We start from the raw sequence: 16225 nt of genomic DNA on the forward strand, positions 1-16225 counted from the left end.
ATACCTTATTAAAAGGGTGATATAATAACTGCTACCAATATCTGGTATTGGTACTCTTAATTATAGAAATGACTGACCAAGCACGCAAACAAATTCTCACCTCATCCAATGACATAAAACAATTCAATAATTGACAAACCAATGAGTTGATTAGTACACTAAATCAGCTTACCAGAAAATAAAAATTCCAGCCAGTAATAAAATGGAATACAATAGAATATACCTTTATCGTCATTGTTACAAAATGGGTTGAATATATTGTGACAACGAAATTGGACGTGGCACTCCAGTTTCACATTTTACAGTGAGGATAAAACAAAACAAAGAAGATAAAGGAACAAAGGAGATAAAGGTTATAATTTACACAATATTTACACAAAGTGCGTGATTGGACTAACTAGCCAATTGACTGGCCAGTGCGAGAGTTATTTGCATAACTGGTTGGTCTGTCAAATGAACCGAGAGATCCAAAAGCTGTTAAGAAGTTGGTGATCACAGTACAAATAGCATATATTAAAAAAAAGGTTGAACCAGGCAAGTATTTATACAATGCGGAAGTAATTTCAGATGGACATGTTGCTTCATGTGTTATTGCCATGTTGTTAACAGGTAAACACCCTTGCACATGGGACAATGGCGGCTGTTCACACATCTGCATCGTAAAAGGGGATGGTACCACGCGTTGCTCCTGTCCTGTCCACTTGGTGTTGCTGCAAAATGAGCTGTCCTGCGGAGGTAGTTGCTTTTGCATGCTTTTTCAGTTTGATGGTCTTTATTTCCTGAATGTCATTGGAACTGGGATGTCAGATCCAGTTTACTTTCAACTGCAAAGGGCCTGGATTGGTATTGCACTTTTTTGTGTGTGGATGTGTTTTTTTTTTTTTTGTTTTTTTTTTTTTTAAACTTGTCCGATTCACACTACCGTATTTCCCGCACTATAAGGCGCACCCCCAAACATAGTAATTTTCATGTTTTTCGTACATAAGGCGCATCGAACTTTAAGGCACATGAAATAGACACTGCAGTAAGAGTGTGCTGTGTGTGTTCGGGTAGAACCCATAGGCCTTTATACACTGTATAAACTGACGGTTGTGATTTATCAGTTGCTGAGTATCACTGATAGCAATTGCCACAGGAGTGTCGATGCGAACGTAGAAACTGTACAGCTGGCTTAACAGTGGAGCAGCTGACATACAAAAAGGCATTAGAGCTCTCATTATCACGCTTCTTTTTTATTAACCGTGTCATGAACACTGATTTGCCTTGTGCATTCTGATAGGTTAAAAAGTTTCTACTTCACCTCTGCGTCAATAACATTGCTGTTTAATATGTACCCGTCCCACCAAGGATCCTTATTCAGGCTGGACTGGATGATGAGGATTTTATTACACAACATACACACACCATGTGGTTAGCACCTCCACTGGTTTCAACATCGTTAGCAGCGCGCTGGAGACTGCTCTAAGCATATCAAATAGTTTTCTTTTCAGTTGACATACAATACAGTTCAGAAAATCAACCATTACAATAATTTTTACATCCATTTTAACAAGATACTTTTAACAAGTGATCGTATAGTGGTTTTAACTTTTACAATGAATTCAACTAGACATATTTTTTTAATCTGAATTTTAACCAACATCATCCTTTTTATATATTTGTGAAAATAGAAAAAATTACAATAACGAGTATTAAAAAAAGGGAACAATTTACCTGCAACGAGCGACACAACATACACACACCATGTGGTTAGCACCTCCGCTGGTTCTCAACATCTATGTGGGGAATTAGCATTTTAGTACAGTACAACCTACGGCAAAACTAACATAAATGGCGACATAAACAAAACGAAAATAAATCCAACCAGTTGGACAACACCAATTACATTACTTTGTACGGTGCAAGATTTGTCAGTTGTGGTTTGAATGTTGTCAATTATTTTTTTGCAGAGCACCAAAAAGTCGTGGCTTACCGTTAGCAGCGCGCTGGAGACTGCTAACAATATCCCGGTCATTAAATCAGAGGCTAAAGTAAACCTTACCCCATACCAGCAGGTGGCACTGTTGGACTCGTCATTGCAGGACACTTATACACAAACTACACGAACATTTCAGCAGCAATTTCAACAAAAGTTATTATGAAACCCGTTACAGATGGCTAGACAGATAGAAAGATGGATCCATTCGTCCATTATCTGCAGTTCTTATCCTCATTATCCTTGTCATTATCATTAACATTATCCTTATCCTCGTACATAAAAGAGCTTGTATAGTATTTTGTCGAAAGACCTTGTTTTCTCCATTTTCTAACATTCGATGGTGAAGAAGTGGAGAGACCTATCAGAATGCACTAGGGAAATCGGTGTTTCTGGCAATATGAGTAATAAACAGTGTGATAATTAGATAAGCTCAAATGCTTCGTGAGTCGGCTGTTCCACCGGTCGTCTAGTGATAATGTGTCTGCACTCTCACTCTCACTACTTTGGTTCGATTCAATTGCAAAGAATATCCATGATTTTGCTCAGCAATGTTTATCAACTAAAAGTATTTCAATAATTGATAAAGCCAAATTCATTTTAAACTATAATGCATTGTATTTCTATTGTTCTCTAGTTCTGCCATACTTAACATATTGAGGTCTGGGGCAATCATTACAAAAGTTCACTTTGGCCCCTTTTTTATCCTCCAAAAACGTGCAATTAGAACCATACACAGGGTAGGATATCGAGATCATACTTATATTTTATTCCTTCTGTCCAAATTTTCATCAAATTATTAAAATTAGATGATTTAGTAAAATTTTTCACTGCACAACTACTATTTAAGGTCAACAAAAACATAGTTCCAAATTATTCATTCGGAAAGAGGGTAATTATAACTTAAGGGGCTGTAGTGAATTCATAATCCCAAAGGTGAGAACCACCAGGAAAAGTACGTGTGTGTCTGTGTGGGGAGTAAAGCTTTGGAACGGATTGCAAGACTGTGTCCAACTATTCACTTGTTCAGGTTTAGACACAAAGGAACATTCCTGGCGGAATAGAGATGAAGACGGGGTATGAGGGATACGAGAGATTGGGAATAGTGCGTTGAGTTAACTTTGTGTTATTGTTGCTATTCTTATAACAAAATGTTATTATTTTTACTATTACAATTGTTGTGATATCATTGGTATATTTGGTGGGGAAGGTGTAGGTAATATAAGCATTTGCTTCTTACGACCCCTTTTCGAACATATTATGTAACATTATTTTGTTGTTAAATTATTGTTTTTGTTCTGTTTTTATTTTGACGTTCGAATAAAGTTTTCATTCATTCATTCATTCAACTGATCAATCATTGCACAAATATATTACCTTATAACCCTTTATGGTAATGCATACCGATTATTTATTTGTGCTCTACCGATTGTTTCCGATGGGTTGTGAGGAACACAAATTGGGGTATTTAGGTGCACTTTATATACAGTGTATTGAACAATGAAAGAAGGTTAACTCCTCCTGACAGTTGACTCAGTGCAACATTTGCAAAATAATGTTTACAAAATGATTTCATTGCTCACACCGCGTGGTATCATATTGTGGCATTAGACCATATTGAATGTTTGCCTTTACCCTTCAGAGCCTCCCACGTGTTCCCCCGAGCACTTCTCGTGCCGTTCGGGCGAGGTGGACTGCATCCCTCAGGCCTGGCGCTGCGACGGTTATGCCGAGTGCGAGGACATCAGCGACGAGGTGGACTGCCCCGTCTGCTCGGAGAGCGAGTTCCAGTGCGACAGTCGGCAGTGCATCGATCTCAGCCTCCGATGCAACGGCGAGTTCAACTGCCAGGACCGCTCCGACGAAAGCAAGTGCGAAGGTGAGAACTGCCGGCGGATGCCCCGCAAATCGGCCTCCTGTTTTTTCCAGAGTAGATTGACACGACTTTGCGTTTCAGTGCGCTGCCCATTGGACCAGTTCACGTGCGCCAACGGCCAGTGTGTCGGCAAGCACAAGAAGTGCGACAACAACATGGACTGCGCTGACAACTCTGACGAGATCGGATGCCGTAAGAGCCGCCGCCGCCTTTGTAGCTTTCAGAATATCTTGGGCTTCCATGGACAACGTGCACATTAACAAAAGAAATCATGAAATTAAAACCAAACCAACAATTACCCATAGCAGTCCTACCCACAACCCAACAAACATTATTGTTGTCGTCATCCTGCCAAGTACTCTTAACATTAATAAAAATAACAAAAATAGGTTGTCACCTTGGGCAGCACGGCGGTACAGTGGTTAGCGCGTGTGCGGCACAGTTCTGAGGTCATGAGATCGAACCTCCTGTGTGGAGTTTGCATGTTCTCCCCGTGCTTGGGTGGGTTTCTTCCGAGCACTCCAGTTTCCTCCTACATTCCCCAAAAAATACATGCATTTTAGGTTAGTTGGCCGGTCCAAATTGTCCCAAGGTGTGAGTTAGCGAGTGAGTTGTCTGTCCCTGTGTGCCCTGCGACTGGCTGGCAAGCAGTTCAGAGTGTCCTCTGCCCGCTGCCCTATAATAGCTGGGATGTGCTTCAGCACCCCCGCGACCCTACAGAGGATAATCGGCCCAGATAATGGATGGATGGGTTGTCACTTAAACAGGAAACCATACCACGTGTCTGTTATATTGTCGGATAGGCAAATAACCCACTCATTTTTATGATCAGTTTTTTATATTTTGCAGCTATTATTATTTCTCAACTGTATTCACTATGCATTTCTATTCTTAAAATATTTGAACATGTAATGGTTTTTTTCTAATATTTTGCCCAATGACACGATTAAATTCCAAGATTTTGTAATTTTTTTTTTGAAAAGGCCTCGTTATTCAACCCAAGATGCATTGCCCTTCAGAAAATGATCCATCCATCCATCCATTATCTGCACCGCTTATCCTCAGTAAGGTCGCGGGGGTGCTGGAGCCCATCCCAGCTATCTTCAGGCAGTGGGCAGAGAGAACTCACTCGCTCATTGACACTTAGGGACAATTTGGACCAGCCAATTCACCTGACATGCATGTTTTTGGAATGTGGGAGGAAACCGGAGTGCCTGGAGGAAACCCACGCAAGCACGGAGAAAACATGCAAACTCCACACAGAAGGTTCGATCTCATAACCTCAGAACTGTGCCGCACACGTGCTAACCACTGCGCTGCCCTCCAGAAAATAATGCAGTATATTAACAGCAATTATAAAGTTCCGACAGGTTTAATTCTCCCTCTCCCTATAGAGTTAGTGTGTTTGTTCTATTTGTCATTTATGCAACAGCTTAATTGTTATTTTATTGGCAGTTTAACTATTGTAGGGTGTGATTCAAGTGGTAAAGCAGGTTTGAAATAATATAGAACTGGGGCGGCAGTAACTCAGGAGGTAGAGCGCTCGTCTTGGGATCAAGGGATCCCAGTTCGAATCCCGGCTCGTCCGTGTTACATGTCGAAGTGTCCTTGGGTAAGACACTGAACCCCTAATACCCCCAATAAGCAGGTTAGCGCCTTACATGGCTGCAAGGCCGCTATTGGGAAACGTGGAGCACATTGTAAAGCGCTTTGGGAAGTCATTGACTTGAAAAGCGCTATATAAATGCAGATCATTTCATTTTCATTTCAGAACTGAAATAAATAAGCAGGGTCTGTTTGGAGAAAGCAGCCAAGGTGCTTAAAAAAACATTTGAAACTTGATGACCAATTTGCCGCATTATTTTAGGAGTGAGAACCAATAGCTTTTTGATCTAACAACTTTGCTTTCCACGGTTTGGTAATAGCATACAGTAATTAATAGAATCAAATGAGTGATTCTTGCTTATCTTACTGTTCTTCCTCTCGGTGTTGGTTTACCGCAGACTCCACAGAAGAGCCGCCCCCACCAAACAACACGGTGGGCTCCATCGTGGGCGTGGTGACGGCCCTCTTCTTGGTGGGCGCGGTCTACTACGTGTGCCAGCGCCTCCTTTGCCCTCAGATGAAGGACAATAGCGAGGCGGTGCCCAACGACTTGGTGGTCCACGGGCCGCCCTCCATGCAGCTCGGATACGTTTCCCACACCGCCCCCCTAAACTGCTCGCTGCCAGGTGAGGGACTAGCTGATGCCGGGCAGTCGAGACCAAGAGGACCCCGAGCTAACCGCTTGCCCTCTGTGCCAGGTATGTCCGGAGGCAAATCGGCCATCGGCTCCCTGAGCATCATGGGTGGCAGCAGTGGACCGCCGTACGACCGTGCCCACATCACCGGCGCTTCGTCCAGCAGCTCGTCCAGCACCAAGGGGGCCTACTTCCCTCCGGTCTGTATACTAGAACATTCTATGCTCACACATTACTGTAATTTCCGCACCATACGGCGCACCCAAATAACTCAAATTGGTCACAAATTTTAACGTGCACTTTATCAAGGTGCCCCATTTAAATGCACAAAATTGGAAATGCATTACCATATTCGTGCAATAATTTATCAGTTGATCGCTGACCACGATTGCATATCAGTGGTGGCAACGGGGATTGAACCGGATTGCGATGTTAATGGCACCGAATTCTACCTCACTATGAATGTGTAAAACTGGAGTGTCATGCCCAATTTCGTTGTCACAATATGTTAGCCCATTTGTAACAATGACAATAAAGGTATATTCTATTCTATTCTATTCTATACATGGATGGTTGTTCGTAATTGCATAACAATGGATGCAACAGGAATCAGACCTCGATCGTGGCACGGGGACCGCCAGATCATATCCACTAGACCAGTTTTTCTCAATTGCGTCGGAACCTAAAAGTGGGTTATTGTGATCAGTGATAAACCAGTGTCTGAAATAACGTCTGCCCGGACCCCCGGGGCGTGCATCTTTTACCTCGGGCGTACAACTTTTCAAAACGTCTCCGCCCGGGTGGCCGACAACTTTCTCAAGAAAAAATAAAACAGAGGATTTTTTTTTAAATCAAACGTTTGCTTTATTCCAATTTCGAAATCTTCGTTCGGTTTGGAAATTTCGGTTCGTTTGACAATTTGCATACTCTGCAGCCTATGAGAAGCCTGCATTGAATAACTTTGTGCTTTCGGACTCTCTCGAGCGTTATAAGGTCCTGCATTTGCATATCATTTTCCAAAGTAGACGCACGGAAAACACCCAAAAAAGTGGATAAGTGGTTATGAATCAAGTCAAAACCACAGCCCCAGAAAAAATATTCAAAAGAAGCTAACAAAATTGATGACGCTACAAAACGTAAACATAAATTAAAAGCATCGTGGAATGAGGAGTTCACGTGGCTTGGAGCAAACATTGCACGAATGAAGATGAGTAAATACAGGTACATATTGATGGCAGATGGAAAACTGTGATGTCATATACATGCAATGAATGTTCTAAGTAGATTTGTAATAAACTTAATTTTAAAGTGTTGTTCCGTTATATATTCTGATGATCAATCCCTAATACTTTGCAACAATTTTTTTTTTTTTTTGCGATTAGTTGTTTCTAGTTGTGAAAAATGGGGCAGGTAACTTTTCAGAGTTGTCTGCCCTGATGTCTGCTAGCTTTTTGTCAAGAGTTTAAGACACTATGATTGATCAATCAGTGTGCAATTACAGTACTTTATTTTTTGAGCAACCTTAGCCCATACTTTAGTGTTAATTCCGTGCGCCTTATAGTCCCATGTATATAATATGATGAAGAAGAAAAATCACAAAATATTGTTGGGGTGTGCGCCTCATAATCTAGTGCACTTTATGGTGCTGAAAATACAATACTTGGTCACCATGAAAAGATCAGGATGTGTTTAAGGATTGCTCGTCTTATCCGCAAATGTTTTCTTGTCAGCAGATCCTTAACCCTCCTCCTTCTCCTGCCACCGTCCGCTCACAATACACGCTGGAGTTTGGATATTCTTCCAACAGCCCATCCACGCATCGCTCCTACAGGTAGCGCCATTTTGATCACTTTGCTTAGCAGAAAAATCTTAACCTCTTCTGCAACTGTGATACTTTTATATTTGGGAGTCAGAATTATTCAAACAAAAATCAACGATGCTAAGGGAATGCTTTAACTGGAAAGTTAGTACATTAAAGCGGAGTTAACTTTTGAGATGGGGATTAAAATTGAACTGTTATTGAAGCTGTTTGGATCACTTTTGACATTTCATTAAACTAAGCCACTCCTTATATTTTCAGACAAAATCGCAAAACCGCTAACAAGACCAAAGCTTATTATTAAGTGCATTTTATTTCACTGTGTGACGTTTAATCGGTTCATAAAATAATCTAATGAAATAATAATAATGCCAGAACCGGTGTCCCATATAAGTACAACGCTTAAAATTCTTTGGTTTGGTCGCATCAATCAGAAAGAATTGTCAAAGATGGAATAAGTAGTGTGGATGGCAGAGGAAATAATAGGTACTGGCCTCCTGTCCCTGCAAAGTATCTACATCGATCGAACTAGAAAACGGACTAAAAAAGGTACTTTGATGACCTGCTGTCAGGTCGCCGTCTTCGCTCCATTTGGAGCAAGACTACACGTCTTAAAGAGAGTTTTTACCCTTCCGCCATCCGTATGTTCAACGGGAATTGATTTAGGTTATTTTGTACAGGTACGGTATTATTATGCCAATGACGTTCCTTCGACCTATTCTACTCTAGTCTTATTTATATATTTTATCTTTTGAAACTATTCTATATCCAGTGGAACCTCGGTTCTCGACCATAATCCGTTCCAGAACCTTGTTCGAAAACCGATTTGTTAGAGCACCGAAATCATTTTTCCCATTAAAAATAATGTAAATCGTTTTAATCCGTTCCAACACCCGGAATGTTTACCTTGAATGTTTAACGTAAACTTAAAGCTAACCCAGGCTAATCGTACGTTCGCGTTATCGTCATCTTCCGTACGAAAGATTACGCTAACATGAACGTGTAAAAATAAAAAAAAGGATAAAGAAAAGAATTATGAATAGGATTTCTTACCTTTGTGGTGGTCAGCGCAAGCCATGCTGTATTCCCTGGCAAGATCGGAAACTCGCACACCTCTTTCATATTTAGCTATTATGTCTTTCTTAAAGGCAATAGTTGTACGAACAACTTTTCTTTTTTCACCTGTCCTGCTTGCACCGACCTTCTTCGGAGGCATAGTTAGGGGCTAAAACACTCCGTTCACCGATATTAAAAGCGAAAGCAAAAAGAAGCAATTGCGCACGTGATAAGAGTTGGTCACGAGGGGTGGGGTGATCTACACCATCTACACCTGTACGCCGCTCAGCATCGCACTCTAGCGTACGCACTCAGGCATTACCGGCGTTCGAACTCCAATTTTTTGACCCAACAGCAAAGCAAGAATTTCTCGAAATTTTTGGTCGAACTCCGATTTGTTCGAACTGAGAGGCGTTCGAAAACCGAGGTTCCACTGTACCAGAAATCATATGACACGCGGACTCTCAATAATGATAATGTAATAGATTTAAAAGAATAGAGTAAAAAAGATATTGTAGCGTATAATACAAGGTAATTACAGTGGAACCTCGGTTTTCGAACGCCTCTCAGTTGGAACAAATCGGAGTCCGAGCAAAAATTTGGAGAAATTCTTGCTTCGCTGTTCGGTCAAAAAATCGAAGTTCGAACGCCGGTAATGCGTGAGTGCGTACGCTAGGGTGCCATGCTGAGCGGCGTACGGGTGTAGATGGCTCTTTTCCTGACCAACTGTTATTGCGTGCGGACGTGCTTCCTTTTGCTTTCGCTTTTAATATAGGTGTACCAAGTGTTTTAGCCCCTAATTATGCCTCCGAAGAAAGTCAGTGCAAGCAGCAAAGTTGCTACAGGTGAAAAAAGAAAAGTAGTGCGTACAACTATTGCATTTACGAAAGAAATAATAGCAAAATATGAAGAAGGTGTGCGAGTGTCTGATCTTGCTAGGGAATACCCCACTGTCCACCTGCGCCTTCCGCGCCTATATATCATGTTTATGGTTTATACTGGCTGAATAAATAAATACATTACAATAAAAAAAAATGCTAATGCTGCAGCGGTCCCTAGTGGTAGCCCCTGGGACTGCTCTTACCTTGCCCTACGTAGTCGTGAATATTCTCGTTTGTAGAGATACTACTGTAATAGCATTCCCACGTGAATAAGTGAGTTAACGCGCTTCATCGGTTGTCCCGCAGTTATCGTCTGTACACGTATCGCCACTTCGCCCCCCCTACCACGCCCTGCAGCACCGACGTGTGCGACAGCGACTACACGCCGGGCCGGCGAACGCCGCTCAAGTCGGCGGGGGGCGGCCGAGGGGCGGCCGCGCCCAAAGGCTACACCAGCGACCTCAACTACGATTCCGAACCTTTGCCGCCGCCGCCGACACCGCGCAGCCAGTACCTGTCGGCCGAGGAGAACTACGAAAGCTGCCCCCCTTCGCCCTTCACCGAACGCAGCTACTCGCACCACCTCTACCCTCCCCCGCCTTCACCCTGCACGGACTCGTCCTGAGCGCCCCGCCCACCCCCCCATCTGTAAATAGCAATTGTGCATAAACGAGTTTAAAAACGGGAACGCCGGGCTGGCTGCTGCGGAACATTTGTACATTGAAAAAAAGAGAAACATATTTATATATTTTCTATACAGTGTTTACCGATGATGATACCATAGAGGTTTGTATTCAGACATTTGTACATTTTTTTTTTTTATTTTAAGAAAAGCTTTTATTCAAATCACACGCATAGAAGTTGCCTTAAAGGACAGACACGACGCCAAATACGGAGCATCCGCCATTCCAGCCGCACCGATTTCCCGTCCTCCCCCCTCCTCCGAGCAGCCGTCTTGTGCCTGAGCAGCGGGACGGGAAGTATTTTTGTAGCACACCGTCTCGTATTTATAAGCTATACGGTAGACGATACCGAGACGACGTGTCGTGAAGCCGTCATTCCTATTTTTCTACAAAATGTCTCCGCCTTGAGTCGACAAACGCCAGCATGAACTTGACAATCTGCTCGTCCTCAATGACTCGTGTCCCTCGTCGGGCGCGATGCTCCTCAACCTGTGGAAATTGGCACCGGGGACGGGTCGATACTACTTCTTTCCTAGCCGATACCAATACTGCCTCTTCCATAGACTAGTTTTATCTTTGCAAACGACGTCGTGAGAACGGTACCCGATGGTCGTAAACGTGGCCGTTATGAAATGGCTTTCCACCTCTAAATCCAGACCAGAAGTCAAATGTATCCAAGGGAGATTCTTAAGTGTTTTATCATATTTGAAGTGAGCGCGGCAAGGAAGAGCAAGAAGCTACACTGGAGATCCAAATCGGAGAACCACTTGAAGAAAATTGAATAATCTTCGCTGCTTAACAGTTTAAGGACATTTTGGTGTGTCTCTACCATGCTATAACAAAAAACCTGTATTTTTCCAAAAATGCACTGATCAAAATTAGAGAACACTAAAAGGGTGCCCCCAATTAATAGTGCTAATCTAGATAGATACTTTATTCATCCCCGCAGGGAAATTCATATTTCCAGCAACATCCCTGCGCTGAGAACAATACAATAATAAAGCAAAAAGAATACAATATACAAATACCGAAAAAAATTAGGTAATATGCAATGTAGGAGGTGTGGTTTAATGTGGGCCTTTACTCCGCCGGGTGGAGTTAAAGAACCTCATGGCATGCGGAAGAAAAGATCTCTTCAGTCTGTCCGTGGTACAAGACTGTGACAGCAGTCTGTCGCTGAAGCTGCTCTTCTGTCTGGATATAATGCTGTGTAGTGGATGGGATGAATTGTCCATGATTGACCGCAGCTTTTCCAGTGCTCGTCTCTCAGCTACAGTTGTCAGGCCGTCCAGCTCTGTGCACACCACAGAGCTCGCTTTCCTCGCCAGTTTATTGAGACGAGAGTCATCCTTGACGCTGCCGCATAGAAGAGGGTGCTTGCCACAACTGTCTCATAGAATATTTTCAGGAGCTTTTTGCAGATGTTGAAGGAGGCCAGCCTTATGAGGAAGTAAAGTCGGCTTTGACCTTTCCTACATAGAGCTTCTCCTGTGCTAATTGGTAAATGGTGCTAATTTCCTGGATCATCTGTCGACCCCTATTTAACTGCCAGTTTCACAGACTTTCCAAGCTGGTGGCCCGGTCTAATGTGACTGAAAGCCTCAGGCAGCAGGACAATTGTTCCAAATCTGTAATTTCAGGAATATCGAATCTTTACAAACTCATTCAAGTCACCCAAGAAGGCTGGTCGTACACGGAAGACAAACGTAAGAGAGGATGTCAGTGGTTGTTTCCACACTGCAGCTTTAATTGTTGTGAACATAGTACAGCACAGTGTATCGCTGTTTAAGGGCATTTGGACTGAAGGTCCACACTGGAGTTACCAAAGCTCTCATTAGCAAATAAATCAAGATCTTTGCTGAGGAGCATGTTGTGTAGACAGGAGAACATCTCCAGAGTTCACTTCAGTGATGAAAGCAAATGTCATTTATTTGGGTCTGTTGGGAAGCCTTATGTTTGGCGACACATTGAAGAAAGACTAAACCCAAAGTGTGTTTAAAAAAAAAAGGGCAGTGAAAGGTGAAGGAGAAAGTGTCATGGTTTGGGGCATGGTATCTGGAGCAAGAATTTGGACCTCTTGTACAGTGAATGCAAATGTGTACCAGAACCTTCAACAGCACATGGTTCCTTGTCTTCATGGAGGACATTTCTCCATGTCACACAGCAAAACTGGTAAAGAATTTCTTTAAATGTGGAAACATTGGAATTATTACATGGCCTGTCCAGAAACTTGATCTCAACCCAATAGAGAACCCCTGGAAAGTCTTGGTCAAAAAACCCACAACAATCAGCCATCTCTGAAGGAGGCCGGAAGGAGAATGGACCAAAATCACACCACAGCAGTTTGGCAACAGTGAATATGGCATCTTTTCAGAATTATTCAATTTTTTTTTAATAGATTCTCAAATTTTGATCTCTAGTGTAGGTAGCTTACTTCTGCACCATATGAATTTGTGTTTCGCGAAACTGGTCCATACAGATACAGTGGATAAGATGGAACCTTTCCTACTAGAACCGATAGAAGCCTGTGAAACACGTCTGTTTAATCTCTGGTGAGCGTCCAATTTTAAAGCTGTCGGTCTTCCACAACGATGAGACAGTCTGTTAGGCAGGTGGCTCATTGTTGTGCGGATGATTCAAGAAAGTCCACCTGTAGTCCTATTATTTTCTACTCCCAAGCACTTTTGTCTGTAAGCTTCTCGTCTTTTCGATTTTTGTCCGTGGCCAACCAATGTTTGGTTGTTCGTCCTCTATTTTGGCTCATCCAGCTGCTACCATAAGCTGATCTTGTCCTTTTACTTCATTTTGTTCAACATAAATTGAGTGACATGTTACCTACGACTGTGTCCTTGTCAGTCATTTCTGATGAATGACTTGAAAACACCCAACTGTAAGTGTGAAAATGTGGATTGGATTATTCGGATTATTGGTAAATGAAGCATAGCTGCATTTGAGTGATTACCCGATTAGTAAAAGAATGTCCATTAAAATCCTTTAGCTTTGTTTTTTCAGTCTTAAGCTTTACCGTTCAGCCTCCATTAGTAACTTCGTCTCATCAACTGTACTGCTTATCCTCTTTAGGGTCGCGGGGGGGCTGGAGCCCATCCCAGCCATCTCTGGGCAGTGGGCAGGGGACACCCTGAACTGGTTGCCAGCCAATCGCAGGGCACACGGGGACAGACAACTCACTCGCCCATTCACACCTAGGGACAATTTAGACCGGCCAATTCACCTGAAATGCATGTTTTTGGAATGTGGGAGGAAACTTAACCTTACATATTATAATCCGGATGACCAGGGCTCTTTTCTAAACACGACACATTTATTTACAAACAGGGTTGGTTAGGGTTACTTGAACTGTATTACTTTCAATGACTTTTGGATGACTCCAATACCAAATATGCTAATAAAACACAAAAGAAACCAAATATGAATAAAATGACTAAATTTTGTGCAGGTTTGGAGAGTAACTGAATACATGGAAGGGCAAAAATGATGTTGGCAAGCTGTTTGGATTGATTTTCATTTTCTTTCTGTCGCATTTGATGTTCGTTTTGCCGGAGATCGAACCTTAACAATTGTGATTGGCCAAAACTCTATCATTCACTGCAAAACCTTAAAACCTTGATGAGCAGGTAGTTGCCTTGAATGGCATCGGTTAGTGTGTGTAAGAGGAAAGTGTGAAGCACATTGTAAAACGCTTTGGGAGGTCTTCATTGACTTGGAAAGCGCTATATAAATGCAGAACAAACTCAACACTGCCCTCTGGCGGCCAGGTGAGCATTTTGTTTGCATTTGTTAAGAAAAACCTATGATATAAAATGACCGAGAGACGCACGTCTTTTTTGCCTTTTTGAATAAGCCTACTCAGAATTTTCAATTGAGCACCGTATCAGCTAGGACCGAATTCCTACCCCGGAGCAGGACTTCAGGTGTTTCTCGTAAATCTGGCTCTGTCGAGAAGTCCCTGTCGTTTTAAACAATGGATATGTTGAAAATTGCCTCCAATTTGCATACCAGGTCGGTCTTTGTGCGGGGAATGCCACCCGCTAACTGTAACTGTGTCTACTCACAGCTCCGTAAGGGTGGCACACTGAAGTATTCCTTTTGGGGGAATTCTCGAGTGCTTGTGATCAGTGTTCCCTCTAAGATCAGTGTTCCCTCTAAAATCTAGCCAGCGCACAAAAATCAGGGCTCAAAATGACTAATTAAGAAGCGACTTATGTCAAAGTTAAAGTGGATGAAGGTAAAAATACACGGGTTCCCCTGACGTTGTGTCCTAAATGCAATATTTTGAAGTCAATGTCGAAGTAGAATGAAGTTGAGTAAAGTCAGTAGAGTTTTTCGAGAACCGGCTTCTTCGGCCCGGCTCGCTAAAAAGAACCGGCTCTTTCGGGTCCTAAACGGCTCTTCAGGTTGTTTTTGCTTCTTTAATCCCAACATGACCAAATATTATGTAAAATTATGCACAAAATGACTTAAAGGAAGGGGGGAATAGAACAAAAAAGAAAAAAATACCAAAATGAAAAAGTAGTGAAAAGCTGAGGAAAAATTTAGAAAAAAGCCAGAAAAAAAGAAAAGAAAAAAATGTAGGAAAAAAGTAAATTGAGAACAAAAAGAAAAATTTAACAGCTCGGAAAAAATAAACACAATGAGATTTTTTCCAAGGGAATTTAAAAAAAAAAGTACAAAAAAACACGGAAAAAGGAAGTAAAAGTTTGTGTTGCATTCAAATAATTTCCAATTATATCAAGTGAATCTTGTCGCCAACATTGTACTTCCACTAAAAATGTGATTAAGTACAGTTCTGTATCTTATAACCGACGAAATAAGCCCCCAAAAATGTTAGTATTATGCGACAAAAGATACCAGGAATAAAATAAATGGAAATCTTGTAAGAGAATCCTAAAAACAAATGACGTTTGTAGGCCGTACAAGCTTTGCAATAATACATTAGTCAATTCATTCAAAAGAGAAAAATAATGTTGCATTTCCGGAAACTCAGCAAAATGCAACGTGATGTCAAGTTTTGGACATGTTTGATAATGACTTAGTTGCCACACTTGGGATTGCCGTTGCTCACTGTTTCAAGCGTTGCTCAGCGACTTTATGTGAACGCTCAGACCCGTAAGGAAAATGACAGGGAACATCGCTTGTAATGCATTTAGACAAAACCGGATACTCCCGTGGATATCCTATTAGTCTGTAATTGATAGTATTGTAGTGTGAGGGCAATTCTTGTTAAATCAAATATGTTTGTAACCTTCGCTCTAAAAACGCTGTTCTACGAGTGATCCCAAGAGCCAAGAAGAAATCCGCAGGTTCAAGAGCTTTCTCCATTCGGGCCCCGGTGCTGTGGAATGCTCTGCCCCCTGAGATTGGATCTGCAACCTCAGTGGAACTGTTTGAATCTAGGCTTAAAACACACTTCGATTATATAGTATATGAACAACCTATGTTTCATGTTAACAATATGTGTGTATTATTTGTTATTGCAACATCCATAGTGGCCTGGTAATCCTGGAAGGGGGATGACCTCATGTGTGGTCCCTTTAAGGTTTCTTCATTTTTCTCATGTTGAGGTTTTTGAGTTTTTCTTTGCCCTCATGTAGGTTTTAGATCAGGGGATGGTGTCATAATAGTCTGTAGTTTGCAATAGTCTGTGCAGCCCTTTGAGACTCTTTGTGATTAAGTG

The 16225-nt window shown here is 42.0% G+C and overlaps 1 protein-coding gene across 3 annotated transcripts in view; it reads left to right on the forward strand.

Moving 5' to 3' along the window:
- lrp6 (low density lipoprotein receptor-related protein 6) overlaps nt 1-11890 on the forward strand; it is a 49331-nt gene extending 37441 nt beyond the window's left edge. The window contains exons 17-23 of one of the 3 annotated variants that reach the window (XM_088348080.1): nt 610-735; nt 3618-3854; nt 3933-4043; nt 5855-6082; nt 6155-6291; nt 7825-7922; nt 10154-11890. In XM_088348080.1, coding sequence (XP_088204206.1) covers nt 610-735; nt 3618-3854; nt 3933-4043; nt 5855-6082; nt 6155-6291; nt 7825-7922; nt 10154-10472 — 1256 coding nt within the window. In that variant the 3' untranslated portion in view covers nt 10473-11890. Of the gene's footprint in view, nt 1-609; nt 736-3617; nt 4044-5854; nt 6292-7824; nt 7923-10153 lie in introns of all 3 variants that reach the window. The other 2 variants (XM_088348079.1, XM_088348081.1) reach the window with 2 other exon arrangements.
- The last annotated feature ends 4335 nt before the right edge of the window (nt 11891-16225 follow it).

Source organism: Urocampus carinirostris, chromosome 11 (genome assembly GCF_059441175.1).
Source record: "Urocampus carinirostris isolate Australia breed hairy pipefish chromosome 11, RoL_Ucar_1.0, whole genome shotgun sequence".
In the NCBI taxonomy this organism is placed as follows: domain Eukaryota; kingdom Metazoa; phylum Chordata; class Actinopteri; order Syngnathiformes; family Syngnathidae; genus Urocampus; species Urocampus carinirostris.